Below are 17,669 nucleotides of genomic sequence, written 5' to 3' on the forward strand. Positions count from 1 at the left end.
ATGAGCGTATTATTTATTTGCCCCTTGAATGAGTTTTCTACTTATCTCAGAATCTGGGTAGCCTTTGGGTGTTGCGGGGAGATGTGGGGATGGTTTTTCATTGCCGTGTATTTGTCTCTCTCTGTTTTACTCTAGATTTAGCAGTGCTCCCCCCTGTAGCTCCTGGGATTCTTCTTTTTTTATGGTGGCTGCCCTTGACCTTATATTTAGAACTACATTCACCAGGTTTGGGAAATCTGTCCCTATCCAGGATCATGCATGTCTTGGGTGAATGTCTTTCAACGACGCATTACTGGACATTCTGCCCAAGTTAGAATGGTCATGTGACTTCTCCAGTTTAGAGAGCTCTGTCTAGAACCTCTCATCTAGGCGTAGGGAAGCTCAGTTTTCTGTTTTTGTCTGTCTACCCCTCACTGTCCAGCCTTGCAGCCTGCTTCTTTCCTGAAGCTGTGCCAGCAGTGCAGTTCATAGGGGAAAAAAAAGGAGATGGGGATCAGGGTGGGTTGGCTGTGCATGTGTATTTTTGGCATTTCAATGTGGGGAGTTCTTACACCGGATAGTTACTCTTTTCTCTTTGTTTTGACATAATCCCAGGTGTACAGGAGAGTTGTAATAATAGAACAAAGGATTCTCGTATACTCATTAGTCAGACCTCCTCACGTTAACATCATCTCAGATTCTGTCTATATGTATGGATGTGTGTAGGTACACACACACACACTCTATTACAGGTTTTTTTCCTAAGCCACTTGAAAACTGAAACATCATCTGTAAATAGATCAGTGTATTTTTCCTGGGGAAAAAAAAAGATGTCCTTGTATATAACCACACCATAGTTACCAAATTCGAAAATTAACATAGTTATCAAAATTAGAAAGTTAATCTATGACTATTACTGACCTCCAGACCTTATTCACATTTTGCCAATTGTCCCAATTTTGCCCTTTAAAAGAAAAAAAAATCCAGATTAGGTGTGATGTTCATTTGTCATGTCTCTTTAATCTCCTTTAATCTGAAACAGCTCTTCAGTCTTTCTGTTTCATGACGCTGACATATCTGAAGAGCATAGGACATTTTGTAGACTGTCCTCAATTTGGATTTGTCTGATGTTCCCTCATGATTAGCTTCAGGTTTTGCATTTTTTGTCAGGAATGTCAGGGAAGGGATGTTGTTCTTCTCGGTATAACCTCTCAGGAGGCACATGATGTCTATTTGTCTCATTCCTGGTGATGTTAACTTTGATCATGCGGTGAAGGTGGTATTGCCAGGTGTCTCTACTGTAAAGTTACTGTTTTTCCTCCTGTAATTAGTAAGTATCTTATGGGGAGATACTTGGAGACTGTGTAAATATCTTGTTACAGTTCAGACTTTCATCCACCAGTTTCAGTATCCATTGATTCCTTCCTGAATGGATTATAATTATGATAGTTACCAAATGGTGATCTTCTAACTCCATGATTCCCTCTGCATTTATTAGTTGGATTTCTGTTCTAAGCAAGAACGTTCCCTAATCCTATATTTTTTTTTACAAAGCTCACAATTAAGCACTCTTATTTTATACATTGAGTTGTAAACCTTTACTCTCATGCAATTTTCTTGCTCAGATTGTCCCAGTTTGAGCAAGTGGGAGCCCCTGCAGCCTGCTCCTGTTTCCTTTCAGCACACTGCCTCCATTCTGAGAGCACCTTCTTACGTTTTGGCTCAGAAAGATGCTTCAGGCCCATCTTGGGCTCTTCCTTGCCCCAGCCCAAGAATTGGCTACTTCTTCAAGGAGCCCTGGTTCCATTGAGTAGAGGAAGGTTACACCAGACATTTCTTCAACAGAGACAAAAAGAAACAGAGCATGTTCAGGGGTCATCTCCCCCCACCCCCCCTTCAAGTATTATTATTTCTCCTCAATACCTTAATTTTCCCTACAGTTTCATTCACCACCTATCACGTCTTGGATGTGGAAGATACAGAGATGAATGAGACATGGAACAGATGAATGGCAGAGGTAGACCAGTCAACAGATGATGATAGCAGTGCAGTAACCCCAGAATTGCAATGTGTTTCCATCTGCAAAATGCTACTGCGGGATCACAGAGAAGGAGGTTAAAGTTGACTGAGTGACCCGATTGACAAGTGGGGCATCTTCACCCTTCACGGGGCCTTCATAGACTGCCTGATGGAACCTTCTGGCCACGGCAAAATCCCTTTCTCCATTCATAGAACCGGGGAGCAGTATTTCACAAAGTCAACATTCCATTTGAGAACTTTGATAATCTTGAGAAAGACTTTCATTCGTATGAAACCGAACTCTAATTCCTATTAAGTTCCCTGCGTTACTCATAGTTAAACCCTGAAGCTAGGTAGACCACATGTAACTAATTCCCATTGTACATAACAGGCATAGTTGAGGAGAGTTGGCTTGCCTTGCAGTGGGAGTTCTCTCTTCTCTTTCAGACGGTTCCTGGTCTGCCATCTGACCATGCTCTGGTTTGTCAGGACCCCTCATATGAGATTCTCTTGAGTGGATTGTAACATTCTTCATGCAGAGAAAGAAAATGATGGGCCTGTGAACCCTACTGAGTTTCACCGGGTGTGGTGTAGTCCTATAGCTAGAGATCACATTTCCATCTTTGGCCGCCATGTCAGCTTTGTGCTTGCACTGAATCTGTAGTGCAGTAACACCCCTGGGTATTTTTTTGCATGAACTCTTGTTAATCAAGTCTCTTCCAGTGTCTATTGGTTTTACTGATTGCGTGAACTTAAAATACAGGGCTTCAAACTTCATCTTTCAAAATTTCATCTTGTTTGTTTGGGCCTGTCCCTCCCACTAGCTGAGATCGTATCTTTAGTCGTGACATCACCATCTGGCATAGGAGTTAGTCCTCTTAGCTCTATGTCCTTCACATAGCGTTGGGTGTGCCTGGTCTCATCCCTCAAACTGTTGATGGGAGCGAAGGGAACCGGGCACAAGACAGAATGTTGAGGCACGTCACTAGACACACTGACCTTTGAGTGGATACTTCAAGTCACAGCATCTGCCAGCTGTAGAATCAGCCAGACTTTGTTATCTGCAAGACATTTTCTGTCCTGGATACAAAGATATGATAAACTTTGCTATACCTTATTAAAATCAAAAAGTACTTAGGTGCGCCTGGGGGGCTTGGTTTCAGCTCAAGCTGATTGATTTCACAGTTCATGGGTTGGAGCCCTGCATCGGGCCCCATGCTAATAGCATGGAGTCTGTTTGGGATTCTGTCTCTATCTCTGTCTTATCCCTCCCCTGTTCTCTTTCTCTCTCTCTCAAAAATAAATAAACTTAAAAAAAATCAAATCAAAAAGTACTCTCTAATGCATTTCTCAGATCTGTGAACTTAAGTGAAGCTACTTTTCAGTTTATTTTATGTGAATGTTCTTACTGAACCTACAGCTAATTGTTAATATCTCAGGACCTCCTTTTTGAAAAAAATTTTTTTTTCCTCCTAGATGCTATCCAGTAACTGTTGAATCTGTTCTAAAACGATGGGGAACTTGCAATATGCAATCTCCAGCATATCTTTTTAAAATCTAGTATCATTATCCAAAATGATATACACACATATTACTTTTTCCCCTTTTCTTGCTTTATATTATTTCTAAGTGTTTTCTACCACTTAAAGTTCTATTTCTTTGTGGTCTCTCCCCCATGAGAATGTACACTGAGACCTGTTGATCATTAATTCCCTGGCATCTGACACATACTGGGTACACAGTAAATAATGAATGAGTGAGTGAATGAATGAATGAATACATTTTTTTGTTTTATAGTCTCTGGAATCTGCCTTTTTTCCTCTTCTTTTTTAAACATTTATTTATTTTTGAGAGAGAGTGCAAGCAGGGAAGGGGCAGAGAGAAAGGGGGGGAGCAGAGGATCTGAAGTGAGCTCTGTGTTGGCAGCAGTGAGCCTGATGTGGGGCTCGAACTCACGAACCGTGAGATCATGACCTGAGCCAAAGTCAGACGTTCAACCGATTGAGCCACCCAGGTGTTCCTGCCTTTTTGTCTTTAAAAAAAAAAAAAAAAAAAAAGTCAGGATAATGAGCTGCCGGTCAGTTCCTTGTAATACCTCCCCCAATTCTCATTACCCCTTCTCCTGTGTAGAGATATCCAAGTAGCTTTCCACCCACTCCAAAAAAAAGGGGCATGTGTGTGAATGGGCATAGTTGTTTTTTAAATGTTTATTTGAGAGAGTGCAAGCAGGAGAGGGGCAGAGACAGAGAGAGAGACAGAGAGAGGGAGAGGGAGAAGAGAGAGAAAGGGAGAGAATCCCAAAGCAGACTGTGCTAACAGAACCGTGAGATCATGACCTGAGCTGAAATTATGAGCCAGATGCTTAACTGACTGAGCCACCCAGGGGCCTCGAAGGGGCATGTTTTTTCACATAACAATCTTGGATTCCCATGATCTTAGAACAGTCCTCGGTTACATATAAAGATTGAATTTGAATGTCGGATATTTCTGGAGTTCTTTTTGGGAAATAGACATTAAAGAAAACTGTAGGAGAGTGGCTAAGGAGACAGACTTCACAGCCAGATGATGGATTTATCATTTGGGCTGTAGAACGTGCACAACTCAGTTTTCCCATCCTAAAGACAGGGATATAAAGAACATCCGTCTCACACAGTGGTTATGAGGGTGGTGTGGTATCTGTAGGCCTTCCCAGGATGCCTAATTCTAGAAGCGATGGCTTCCCTTAGGATGGTTTTAATTTTTAAAAGCTTTGGGAAAGAAAGGCACAGAGGAGGAAAGGAAGTCACCCATAACCTCATCCCCTAGCGATTACCATTTAAAAAGTTCTGATACAAATCTCCTGTATTTTCCATGTGCAGACCTATAGATACTTCATTCACTCAATATCCTCTGTGATCATTTTCCCACTCCTATAAGTAGTTTTTTTAAACAGTGATACTTTATATTGTCTTATGGAACTCTATGCAGTATCATTTATTTAGAGAGCCCCTTCTTTCACCAGATTATTTCCATCTTCTTTTTTTTTTTTCCTGTTGAAAATGCTGTGATGAATAATACTGTATCTCCGCCGTGTATCTTGGGTTGTTTCCTAGAATTGGGGAATTGCTGAGTCAAAGGGCATGTGTGTTTTTTGAGGCTTTTGATACCTATTGCCAGATTGCCTTCAGGAAAATGGTGCTCCGTTACTGGCCTTCCAGGAGAGCAAGCAGGCTGCTCCTGGCAGATGGTGCTCCCTGACTAGCCCTCCAATAGAGCAGAGCAGGCTGCTCCTGGAGGATGGTGCTCCCTGACTAGCCCTCCAATAGAGCAGGCTGCTCGTGGAGGATGGTGCTCCCTGGCTGGCCCTCCAGTAGAGCAGAGCAGGCTGCTCGTGGAGGATGGTGCTCCCTGGCTGGCCCTCCAGCGCAGCAGAGCAGGCTGCTCCTGGAGGATGGTGCTCCCTGGCTGGCTCTCCAATTGAGCAGGCTGCTTGTGGAGTATGGTGCTCCCTGGCTGGCGGTCCAGCAGAGTAAGCAGGCTGCTCATGGAGGATGGTTTGCCTGCTACTTCACTTCTCTCTGGCATGCAGCACGGATTACTCGCGGAGGCAACAGTTTCTCGCAGTCTGGATTCGCTGTTTTTCTCTTCTTCCCCTTTGTTTCTTTTCTTGGTTTTCTGCCAAACAGCCTCTTGTGAAAGGACCGCCTAATTAACCCTGTGCTAATTAACAATTTAAAATTACACAGTGTGACTGTTCATGTTTAATTCTCTGGGAGCTGGAGCAACAGCAGGAACCCCTCCCCTCCCTAACAACTATATCCTGCCCCCCCCCGCCCAGCTTCCCAGTAACTGTTGCATTGTACCAGTCCTGTCTCCTTAAAGCAGTGTCAGAAAATTGTCCTAGCACATCTTCTTGGTTGAAAGAGGGAGATGAATGATCTTGTTAGTGGTGGGGCCCGGGGTAATAGGGAGACTTACCATTTTAAACAATCTTTGGTAAATAAAGGCTGATACAGGGGAGCTTCCCAGGTAGGTTCCAGGGGGACTGTAACTTGTGACAGGAGCAGGGGTGGGGGCTTTTGATGATGATGTTGGAACTTTCTGTACAAGACTACTTCTCACATGGCAGATTTAAACACTAAGAGAGAATGAGTGTGAGAGAACCAGATCACTCCTATATCTGCCATTGAACGTCTTACTGGAAAGATGTGCTCTTTTGAAATCTAACTGATGTCTTAAAACCATGCACAGACCATGTTGAGTACCATACTGGGAGGTCAGAGTGTGTCTGTGTTTGAAAGGGAATTTGGGGTCACAAGCAGCAGAAGACAAGCAGGCTGCAGGAAGGGTTGTAAGTTGGTATGCGTGAGCTGGCCCTGGCACGAGTGAAGGGTGAGGGGATGGGGTGCAGAGCTGGGGGTGGGGTGTGAGGGTCTCAACGGAGGCTGCTGGTGGGCCTGCGTGTGAGCGCGTGGGGACCTGCTGGGTTCCCAGGCTGCCCTCTGTAACTGAGATCATTGATTTTACGGGAAACCGTGTTTACAGACAGAGTGCTGATCGACCTGCCGAGTTGACTTCTGCCTCCTTAAGTAAGAACTACCTTTTTCTTATTGACTGGCTGATAAACAGAACGAGAGGGACAGCCGGCCGGGTGGGAGAGTTCTGGAGAGCCTGAGGTCCTTGAGCTGAAGGATTGGGCGGGTTTAAGGGATTGCTTCATCTCTACCCTCAGGTCCCTTCTCTGCACCTCCCACCCCATCCCTGCACCTCCCCGGAACCGGTAGGGGAATCTAAGACCGACCCTGCCTGGCTACCTAGCAGTCCAGGCATCAAGCATGGAAAAGATGGCAATCTGGTGAAGATGTTGTGAAGCAGAGAGTGTCTCAAGCTTTAATGCCTGTCCCCAGGGGATCATGTTAAAATGCAAATCCTGATCTGGAGCGGGACCTGAGAGACTGCATTTCACAGGCGCCCTGGTGAAGAATGACGCTACTTGTCCCAGAAGCACACCTCACTTAGCAAGGTAGAAATGGTTCTGCCTGTTGTGGCCAGCATGCATTGAAAGGAAGCCCAGAGCCTCGATCCTGAAGTGGACCCTTCTATCCCACTGGTGTCTTAATGGGCTGTCGTCACTCTCTGTGAATGAGTGGTATTCCACGTGTCCTCTCTGATGGGGCAGGTGGCACCACCACGGGGTCATCTGTCTTTTATAGATGGCCACAGTGTCATCCTTGCTGGACACCTTTTGCTTGGGAACAGAAAAGTTAGGCAAGTTTTTGTAGGTCCCGACTGCCTAGCTGGATGGCTTGTGGAGGAGGAGGCAAGAGAGAGCTGAACAAGAAAAGCCCACCAATTAATTGGTAAACGCTTGCAGGTTTCTCTGGCCTAGCCCAGGCTGGAGAGGAGATTGGCTTTGCTGTCGATACTCAAGTCCCTAGTGAAGCATCAAAGCTGTTCTCCTTTATCAATCGTGGCCTCCCCTTCCAGCATGTTCCTGTAACTTACCAAGCATTTATGACATTGATTTTACAATCGGGCTGTTAACCCTCCCGCCCCTTCAGCCTGCCAACCTTTTTGGCCTGAGCTGTCAATCAGATGTCGTCCAGCCAATCAGGCGCATCCTTAAGAAGAGCCACCCTGGATTCTCACCTGTATCCCAGCTAAGCCTTCTGAAGTCCCATCGCATTTGCTGTGTGGTTTGGTTTCATGTAGTTATCTCTGTTTAAAATCAATGTGCCTTTTCTAAGGCACACGGAACTTTGTTGTAATGGAATTTGAGGTTATAAGCTTGAGAGGTGCCGTGTGTGTGTGTGTGTGTGTGTGTGTGTGTGTGTGTGTGTGTTGAACAAAACAGGACACGTTTTTCCAAAGCTATTTCTCCAGAGACTTCGGGTAAACCTGCCTTCCCTGTCTTTTCCCGAGGGGGAGCTGTTGGCTTACTGTGCAGTCAAGAATCAAGAAATGAAAAAGAATGGGAACATAGGGGTGGGGTGGGGAAGGAGAGAGACCAAACCCGGCCAAAACCTTCCTCCGATGTGTATGAATGAGATGTTGGGCGGAGAAGCAGCCAAATGTTCTCCAGGAAGGAGGTGTAGGGGGGAGTGTGGCCTGGGATTTGCAGCTGAACAATCGGGGCCGTCCAAGAGGCTGAGTCGACTGTAGGATCCATGCTGGGATGGAAGAAATGCCCCCGTGATGATGTGGCCACAGGAGCAGAGCGATGGCGGGGGATCTGATGCCTCCCTCCCCAGGGATGCGAAGTCTCAGAGGGCAAATTCAGCTCTGTGGCACTCCAGTCGGAAGCGGAAAAGCCCCGGGGCTGAAGGACAGCTGCTTGAGCAGCTACTAATAACTACGAGGCAGGTGTGGAATGGGGGCCGGTGGAGCCCAGCTGCCGTCTCGGCTTGCCACTAGGATCCCTGACAGCAGAAACCGCCACACCAGTGGTGACCGGGCTCCATCCAGACAGGGCAAGATCGACGCTGCCGGAGGGGGAGCCGGCCAGTTGAGAGTCTTCCCAGATACGTCAAGTTCAGATTTTGCACCATCACGTTTTTAGTCTGAAGCCAGCTCACTCACAAGCAGGCGTGCTCGGTGGGTTCAGGGGGGCGGGGTTGGAGATGGGATTTTGGAGATCTGCCATCTGCTTCACAGTGTCGGGGCGGCATTGGGCCTGCTTGTAGATTTAGCTCCTCAGTGTTACTGTTTGTACAATGGGATGATGCTTCCCAGACCCACAGAGGATGAAAGCAGGCATAGGCCCTGTCGCGGGCCTGCAGAGCGTGTCTGGGCCCTGCAGACTTGCTCTCTGAGCCCTGCAGCCCTCCATCACTTTCCTTTGAACTTCTCAAACTAGACGTTTGGCCAGTAAGAGCAACAGCAGCAGCTTCACCTCTAAATCAGCTAGCGTATCCTCTTGCAGGTTTACTAGCCTTTCTCTGGGGGTGCAAAACCTTTCTCCTCTCGTCCATCCTTCCCTGTTGGTGTCCCCTTGCCCCACAGACAGCGTGGGCAGCCGGCAGTGACTTTGAGCTGGCCATCTCTATTCGGTAGGGCCACCATTCTGCGTCCTTGGTGGGGCCTGGCAAGATAATGTGGCCCTCTTCCTCTGCTGTGGCTCGAGGCCCAGCCCCGACTCTCACACTGTGCTTGCAAAGAACAGAAATTCGAACCGGTCTCCAGGGGGAGAGGAGCCTACAGTCCGAAGTCAAGGAGGGAGTCTCCTGTCTGCCCCCCCCCCGCCCCGTCCCCATGCTCCCCACTCATGCCACGGACCCTGGCCGTCATGCCTCGGGCTCTCACCCGCCCTCTGCGCGTTCATTGGACGACGTGGGGGAGATGGCCGGGGTCCCTGCTGCCCTGGCGGTCTCTGTTGTGGGTGTGGACAGAAGCCTGTTAGAGTGCTCTGTGCGGGACCTAGCCTCGGCCCTCCTAACCTCTTTCCTTTCTCTCTCTCTTCCCCCTCTCTCCCTCCTCTCCCCCCCTTGCCTCCGCTCTTCAGGTCCGATCCGTACTGGGTGCAATGAAAGCTCTACGCAGGCCTTACCATGGAAGGCTGTGACTCGCCCGTCGTCTCGGGGAAGGACAATGGGTGCGGTATCCCTCAGCACCAGCAATGGACTGAACTCAACAGCACCCACCTCCCCGACAAACCCAGTAGCATGGAGCAGTCCACAAGCGAGAACCACGGGCCCCTGGACAGCCTGAGGGCCCCCTTCAATGAGCGCCTCGCGGAGAGCTCCGCCTCGGCCGGCCCCACCGCCGAGCCCGCCGGCAAGGAGGTCAGCTGCAACGGGTGCTCGGCCTCCTTCGCCAGCCTGCAAACCTACATGGAGCACCACTGTCCCAGCGCGCGCCCCCCGCTGCCCCTGAGGGAGGAGAGCGGGAGCGACACCAGTGAGGAGGGGGACGAGGAGAGTGATGTGGAGAACCTGGCTGGGGAGATAGTCTACCAGCCCGACGGCTCGGCCTACATTGTCGAGAGCCTGAGCCAGCTGACCCAAAGCGGGGGCGCCTGTGGCAGCGGCAGCGGGCCCCCCCCCTCGCTCTTCCTAAACTCTCTCCCCGGGGCGGGGGGCAAACAAGGGGACCCTTCTTGTGCTGCACCAGTCTACCCACAGATCATCAACACTTTCCACATAGCCTCATCCTTCGGGAAATGGTTTGAGGGCCCAGACCAGGCTTTCCCGAATACCTCAGCCCTGACGGGGCTCAGCCCTGTCCTGCACAGCTTCCGCGTGTTTGACGTGCGACACAAAAGCAACAAGGATTACCTGAACAGCGACGGCTCCGCCAAAAGCTCCTGCGTATCCAAAGATGTTCCCAACAACGTGGACCTGTCCAAATTCGATGGCTTTGTGCTCTACGGCAAGAGGAAGCCCATCCTGATGTGCTTCCTGTGCAAACTCTCCTTCGGGTATGTCCGTTCGTTTGTGACCCACGCGGTGCACGACCATCGAATGACCCTGAGTGAAGACGAGCGGAAAATTCTTAGCAATAAGAACATCTCCGCTATCATCCAAGGGATTGGCAAAGACAAGGAACCCCTTGTGAGTTTTTTGGAACCAAAAAACAAAAACTTTCAACACCCTTTAGTTTCTACGGCTAACCTCATAGGCCCCGGACACAGTTTTTATGGGAAATTTAGTGGCATTCGGATGGAAGGGGAGGAGGCTCTCCCAGCCGGCTCTGCTGCCGGCCCCGAGCAGCCCCAGGCTGGTATCTTGACCCCCAGCACCCTCTTGAACCTTGGCGGGCTCACCAGCTCGGTCCTGAAGACCCCCATTACCTCAGTCCCCCTGGGGCCTCTGGCCTCCAGTCCTACCAAATCCTCAGAGGGCAAGGACTCTGGGGCAGCAGAAGGAGAGAAGCAAGAAGTAGGCGATCCGGATTGTTTCTCCGAGAAAGCAGAGCCAGCCGAGGAGGAGGCAGAGGAGGAAGAGGAGGAGGAAGAGGCAGAGGAGGAGGAGGAAGAAGAAGAGGAGGAAGAAGAGGAGGAGGAAGACGAGGGTTGCAAAGGACTCTTTCCAAGCGAGTTGGACGACGAACTGGAGGACAGGCCCCACGAGGAGGCTGGGGCCGTGGCAGGTAGCAGCAGCAAAAAGGACCTTGCTCTCTCAAACCAAAGCATTTCTAACTCCCCCTTAATGCCTAATGTGCTCCAGACCCTGTCGAGGGGCACAGCTTCTACTAGTTCTAATTCTGCTTCTTCCTTTGTTGTCTTTGATGGTGCGAACAGGAGGAATCGTTTAAGCTTTAACAGTGAGGGCGTCAGGGCCAATGTGGCAGAGGGCGGCAGGAGGCTGGACTTTGCTGACGAAAGTGCCAATAAAGACAATGCCACAGCACCAGAACCAAATGAAAGCACAGAGGGCGACGATGGGGGCTTTGTCCCCCATCACCAGCATGCTGGCTCCCTCTGCGAGCTTGGGGTTGGGGAATGCCCCTCGGGGAGCGGCGTGGAGTGCCCCAAATGCGACACGGTCCTGGGCTCCTCCCGCTCTCTGGGCGGCCACATGACCATGATGCATTCTCGTAACTCATGTAAGACACTTAAGTGCCCCAAGTGCAACTGGCACTACAAGTACCAGCAGACACTGGAGGCTCACATGAAGGAGAAGCACCCGGAGCCGGGGGGCTCCTGTGTCTACTGCAAAAGCGGGCAGCCCCACCCTCGGTTGGCACGAGGTGAGAGCTACACGTGTGGTTACAAGCCTTTCCGCTGTGAGGTGTGTAACTACTCCACAACTACCAAAGGCAACCTCAGTATTCATATGCAGTCCGACAAGCATCTCAACAACATGCAGAACCTGCAGAACGGAGGGGGGGAGCAGGTGTTCAGCCACTCGGCCGGGGCAGCGGCGGCGGCGGCGGCAGCCGCGGCCGCGGCGGCCAACATCGGCAGCTCCTGCGGGGCCCCCTCGCCCACCAAACCAAAAACCAAACCCACCTGGCGGTGCGAGGTGTGCGATTACGAGACCAACGTGGCCAGGAACCTGCGCATCCACATGACCAGCGAGAAGCACATGCATAACATGATGCTGCTGCAGCAGAACATGTCCCAGATTCAACACAACCGTCACCTGGGCCTCGGCAGCCTGCCCTCGCCCGCCGAGGCCGAGCTTTACCAGTACTACCTGGCCCAGAACATGAACCTGCCCAACCTGAAGATGGACAACACTGCCTCGGACGCCCAGTTCATGATGAGTGGATTCCAGCTGGATCCCGCCGGGCCCATGGCCGCCATGACGCCTGCTCTAGGTGAGGCTGACTCCGTGTTTGTTTGTTCTGGTGACTTGAGTTTAACTGGGGAGAACCGAGAATAGACTGAGGTCCTGTGGATTCGGCTGATGCTGATTTTCTCCAGAGTGGTGGTGTATACACTCGAGTGTCTGACTGTCAGGTGTTTTTCTCAAGGACCCCTTGTGTGCCTGTGGGGAGTCGTATGTATTCAGCGCCCACACGTGGTAATACTCCGGCTGCACAGGCTGGGATTAAAGTTGAAGGGTTTCCTCTAGTTTTTGGTTTCCGGTCAACTTCCCTTTCTCTTCCCATCTTCTCTTTCTTCATCTCTTTCTCAATTTGAAAAATCGCCCCAATTATCTGAAACTTCTGGGTTCCATTAGATATTTAATCTACAGGAAACTGCCGTTCAAGTTGTAAACAGGGACAGTCCTCTCCATAAGAGCGACTCGAAATCACAGTGTACCTTATTCAGATAACTGAACGCTGGGTTCTGTGCCGAGCAGGGAGCCATCCAGATAAGTGCTCACAGTTCTTGGGTGTGTTCACGAGGATCTCCATGAAAGAGACGCGTTCTTTTCTTTTTTGTTTTGCGTGAGTTGTCGCTGATAAGTATAGTTGGGGATTAAATTGCCCCAGGGCACCATAAAGAGTGGTGTGCTAGACGAAAAATGAATACATTCTAAAATTGTACATCAAAGAAAGTCGAATTCTAATATCCATTAGATGATGGTTAATGGAGCCTTTGTCGGCCGTGAACAAACAACCCATGTTGGAGAAGGTGAGTTGGCCGTGTCCGGACAGCAAGTCTTACCAACTGGCTTAATTGACCTAGAGTCGGATCAAGAGGATAGGATTTGGATGCCAAAAGTCATCGGTCTTTGCATCAAAAGAATCACAATCACTTTTAGGGTAGAGCCTCTATAGCGAGAGAATGTACAAATCACTTTTACAAGGACCAGTATGATGGGGGCTGTTGCTGCTCCCACCACCTGTGCCTCAGACAGGCACTGCCTGGTCTCTGTCCCCTGACCCGGCTAACCTCTTGGGACCAAGGTGGTGGCCTGGATTAAGCAGTATTCCTTTACTGACACAGGAATAAGTCGTTCTCAGCAACAAAGTGTGAGCAGATAACTTTTAATCTGACATGGTTTAGGTTAATGCCAGGGGCCAAGCCTCCCCAGTTGGCACATCTTGGTATGGTGTTTTAGTGCTAATTGCTGCTGATGAGTTATATTTCATAGCATTTAATTTGTTTTTCCTGCGAATTCTTACTACTTTAATCTTATTTTCTGTTTTGGAATATTGACCCGTGGATCCTTTATTACCAAACGATTTGAAGATGTTTTACCAACTGGTTAATAATGGATGCACAGAAATCAATTATTTTATTTGTCCCCAGAGTGAACCATAGGGTTTGCACACCAAGGGATGGCATCATACTGTAAGCCTTTTTTTTTTTTTTTTAAAGCCTATGGGAATTGAGGTTTTCTCATCTGGAGATTTAAAATCTTGGGGAGGCAGATCTTGGAGTAAATCAAATATAATGTAGGTGGAATGAAGACACAGAAAATGGATAGGTTCATACTGGGTCAAAGTGAGATCTTTTTAATTACCTTGGAAACCAGTAATTCTGACTAAGACTTGAATTAAGTGGTAGAAAAATATTTTGCTTTTACGCAAGTGTCTGTGAGTCTGTGGGGCATCATGCATTATGGGCATATGGCAGATGGAAAAGAAATGGTAGAATAAATCCCTGTGTTCTGGACATGTATAGCAGATCCATACTTTATTTCTTAAAGAGAATAGAGCTTTTCCTTCTGAGGGCTTTTTCCAGGTCAGCCAAGCAAAGGTCCTTGAATTTTCAGGGTTACTGCTTATCAGCCAAGGTAAGTCTCTGGAAACCTTCTGTGCCCTTAGTGCACAAGAACAGCTGAGATGGAGCTAGAGTCCCAGATCCTTTATCCTGGAAGCCTGAGTGGGTGTGGGTATGAGAGCATGTGTCCAGAGGTCCTGTAGAGTAGAGTCGTAGGACGTCAGTAGAAGCGGGTGTATGCAAATGTGAAAGAGCCAAAACATTAAGTCCTATATGCAACTCTGCCGATCTTTCTTGAGGCCATTTGTGAGCAGGCTGTAGGTGTTACTGGGTATTCCTGGGCTCCGCAGGGGGAAAAATGTTTTTGTGAAATACATTTCTGCTTACGAAGTTATTATTCTCATACTTCTTTTGACAGAGCCTTCTTTCTTGTGATACCAAACAGATGCTGCTTCTGGGAAGGCTTTCTTTCTGGAGGGCTTTAAGGAGAGGGCTGGCACCCTTTGGTCTGGTCTGGTTGGATTTTGCTGCCATTTGTAGATAAGATATTAGACTCGAAGCCATCTGAATATCCTTCCAGACATCGCTTTCGATGATCAAGTTTAGCACAGCACTGAGAAACAGCTGGCGGGGTATCTGCTTTTCCAGGTAGCCGCCTAGCTACAGGACATCTGCATGAGGTTTACGAGGTCCTCTGCTTCTGCCTTTGGGTCTAGAAGGTGTCTTTTAATGCACGTGCCTCTCTGACGATGTGCTCATGGGTGGGCTCTTGTGCCAGGGTGTAAATTCTAAGTATTAGATTTGGGTGCGTGTGGGAAGGTGGGGTTCCCCCCTCACAGAGATGTCACCTCCGGTGTAGCTTCAAGAGTAAACACCGGCTGAGTTCTCACTCACCGGGGCTCTCTTCCTAACTTCCTGAGAAATGGGTGAGGTTCTGCCACTTCCTGGAGGCTGAATTAGTTCCTTCTAGCTCTACAGATTTGTAGGATTCTGAGCCCTGTGTTCATTCCTCCAAGGTAGAGTTCTCGGAGGGAGTTTTGGCTTTCCTGTCGCCTTCATTTCACTGCTTCTCTGTGTCTTTGATTTGCATTTCAAGAGCCTGGAATGGGAATAGGGACTTATTTCCTCTGTGTGTGTGAGGATTTCTCATTTTTACTCAGGCATCCAGCAAGTGACAGCTGAATTTCTCTTTAGAGCAATATTGATGTGCTGAGGTTAAATTTAAAAAGTGGAGAAGATTTGATGCTTCAGGTGGTTGGCATCAGAAACAAATATATGTTTGCTCCTTGTCTTACCCTCTGGGCAATTTCTGCTTTTACTGAACACAGCGTATGTTTCATGGATGCTACCTGGCCTTTGTCCCCATTAAGGGATGGAGCTTTTAGGTTCCCCCCCCCTCCTCTTTTTCTCTCTCGTCCTAAAAAGAATGTCTTAGTTAAGGCTCCTCTCACCAGGGGAGGTGGCAGGGGAAAAGACAAGCAGAAAGCTTCCTGAGCCTTCTGGAATGCATGCGCAAAAGATTTCTGCGGCTTGCTAGATTGTCCACAGGCTTCATATGCAGCCAGTCAGCTCGGTAGAACCTTGTAACTGATCTTCTCACTAGAGGTGCCTCATGTAGCATAAATAAGAAAATCATTAAAAAAAAAATCTTTTATTTGATTAGCCGCTAACTTGGATTGTAATCAGTCATTAAAACAAAACAAAATAAAACAAAACCTCAGGCCAACCACATGTAAAAGGTCAAGTCTGAGTATCAGTTGGGGAGGGGCAGGGGCAGACATAATAGCTCAAGTGTGCGTGCGTTTGGGGGGAGAGGCAAGAAATAGAAGCCAGTGCTCAGCGTTCTGCTGGACTTTATGCTGCTAGGTAATGGAGAGAAGGCTGCTGTTTCCAAGCCTATTTTGTGGTATAAGTAAGAGCTTGCAGTATTAATTTACCACTGGTGAGTGAGAGCCCATCCCCAGTTTGTGCAGGGCACTGTAGAGCTGAAAAACAACCAGGGCGAGAAGGGCAGAGAAGAGCTTTCTCAGACCCTTTTGGGGGGACTCTGAGCTGACCTTTGCGTTTCACTGCCCATCTGGATCCACTTCCTGAACGTGTAACATTCTGGTTCCCCTTTAGCCTTGTCCTGCACAGCATCTTTGTAGGGGGCTGGGCGGTCTCTAGAGGTTCAGCCAGGAGAAGCCTGGACCCCTGCCCTAAAGAGGCTGTACCCTGATGGGGACACCGGGCAGCATGTGGCTCTGCATGTGGTTGATGACAAAGGAGAATGTGACATGGCCCATAGCAGACCTAACATTTCATGCACCGTGGGGGCTCAGAAAAGGGGAGTGATTATATTCTTGGGGACATGTGGGAGGAGCTGGCACCGTTAACAGGCAGGTAGACTATTGACCCGCGGGGCGTGATGAGGAATAGGGAGACCGTCCCCTAAATCTCAGATTTAGAGCTGCGCTCTCCACTGTGGGAGCCACTAGCCACATGTGGCTATCTAAATTAAATGAATTAAAAAGAAATACAATAAAAAATTCAGTCGCTTGGCTGCAACTTTGCCGTATTTTAAGTGTTCACCAGCCACACGTGGTTAGTGACTAGCACACCAGACCGTGCAGGTACAACATGTTTCCATCATTGTAGAAAGTCCTGTTGGGCAGTGCTGCTTTAGATAAATTCTGGGCCCGATTCTCATTTACCTTGAAGGCTTCATATCTTAGATTACAGCTGTAACTCATTTCCAACTTTGAGGGGTCTGGAGTTTCAGATTCTGTTATGTCTAGTGAATGATGCTTATTCCCGTCTTTTCTTGGATTAGAGTGAGGGGCCGAACTGAAATATTCAAGAGACTGTGCTTCTAGGTATTCTTTTCCAAAGTGGGGCAAAAAACATGAAACCTTTTACAAATTTCAGAAAGTCCACAGGAAAAGATCTGAACACATAATTACGCATAAAGTTGATTTTTTGTGGGGGGGGTGGTGGTGTTTCCAGGTCGTAGCACCTTGCAACACTTGAAATGGGATCTTTTTTCTCCTGGAACCTAGGCTGAGGGTCAGGGAGGCTGGGGGGTGCCTCAGCTGCATCTGTGAGCCCGGCCGCTGATTCTCTTCCCCTCTCCTTCCCCACAGTGGGCGGTGAGATCCCCCTAGACATGCGCCTCGGGGGCGGGCAACTGGTGTCGGAGGAGCTGATGAACCTGGGCGAGAGTTTCATCCAGACCAACGACCCGTCTCTGAAGCTCTTCCAGTGTGCCGTGTGCAACAAGTTCACCACGGACAACCTGGACATGCTGGGGCTGCACATGAATGTGGAGCGCAGCCTCCCGGAGGACGAGTGGAAGGCCGTGATGGGGGACTCGTACCAGTGCAAACTCTGCCGCTACAACACCCAGCTCAAGGCCAACTTCCAGCTGCACTGTAAGACCGACAAGCATGTGCAGAAGTACCAGCTGGTGGCCCACATCAAGGAGGGTGGCAAAGCCAATGAGTGGCGGCTCAAGTGTGTGGCCATCGGCAACCCTGTCCACCTCAAGTGCAATGCGTGTGACTACTACACCAACAGCCTGGAGAAGCTGCGGCTGCACACGGTCAACTCCAGACACGAGGCCAGCCTGAAGCTGTACAAGGTGAGCCCCGGCTGC

General features: G+C 48.9%; 1 protein-coding gene across 3 annotated transcripts in view; it reads left to right on the forward strand.

Annotated features, from left to right (window-relative positions):
* Positions 1 to 17,669, forward strand: part of ZFHX3 (zinc finger homeobox 3) — a 238,902-nt gene that overhangs the window by 68,665 nt on the left and 152,568 nt on the right. For all 3 annotated transcript variants that reach the window (XR_006300156.1, XM_043599555.1, XM_043599556.1), the window contains exons 2-3: positions 9,479 to 12,237; positions 17,158 to 17,654. Coding sequence is in view for 2 of the 3 variants with exons in the window: in XM_043599555.1 (XP_043455490.1) it covers positions 9,525 to 12,237; positions 17,158 to 17,654 (3,210 nt within the window). In the remaining variant the exon portion in view is untranslated. The remainder of the gene's footprint in view (positions 1 to 9,478; positions 12,238 to 17,157; positions 17,655 to 17,669) is intronic.

The sequence above is a fragment of the Prionailurus bengalensis genome, chromosome E2 (genome assembly GCF_016509475.1).
Source record: "Prionailurus bengalensis isolate Pbe53 chromosome E2, Fcat_Pben_1.1_paternal_pri, whole genome shotgun sequence".
Lineage (NCBI taxonomy): Eukaryota > Metazoa > Chordata > Mammalia > Carnivora > Felidae > Prionailurus > Prionailurus bengalensis.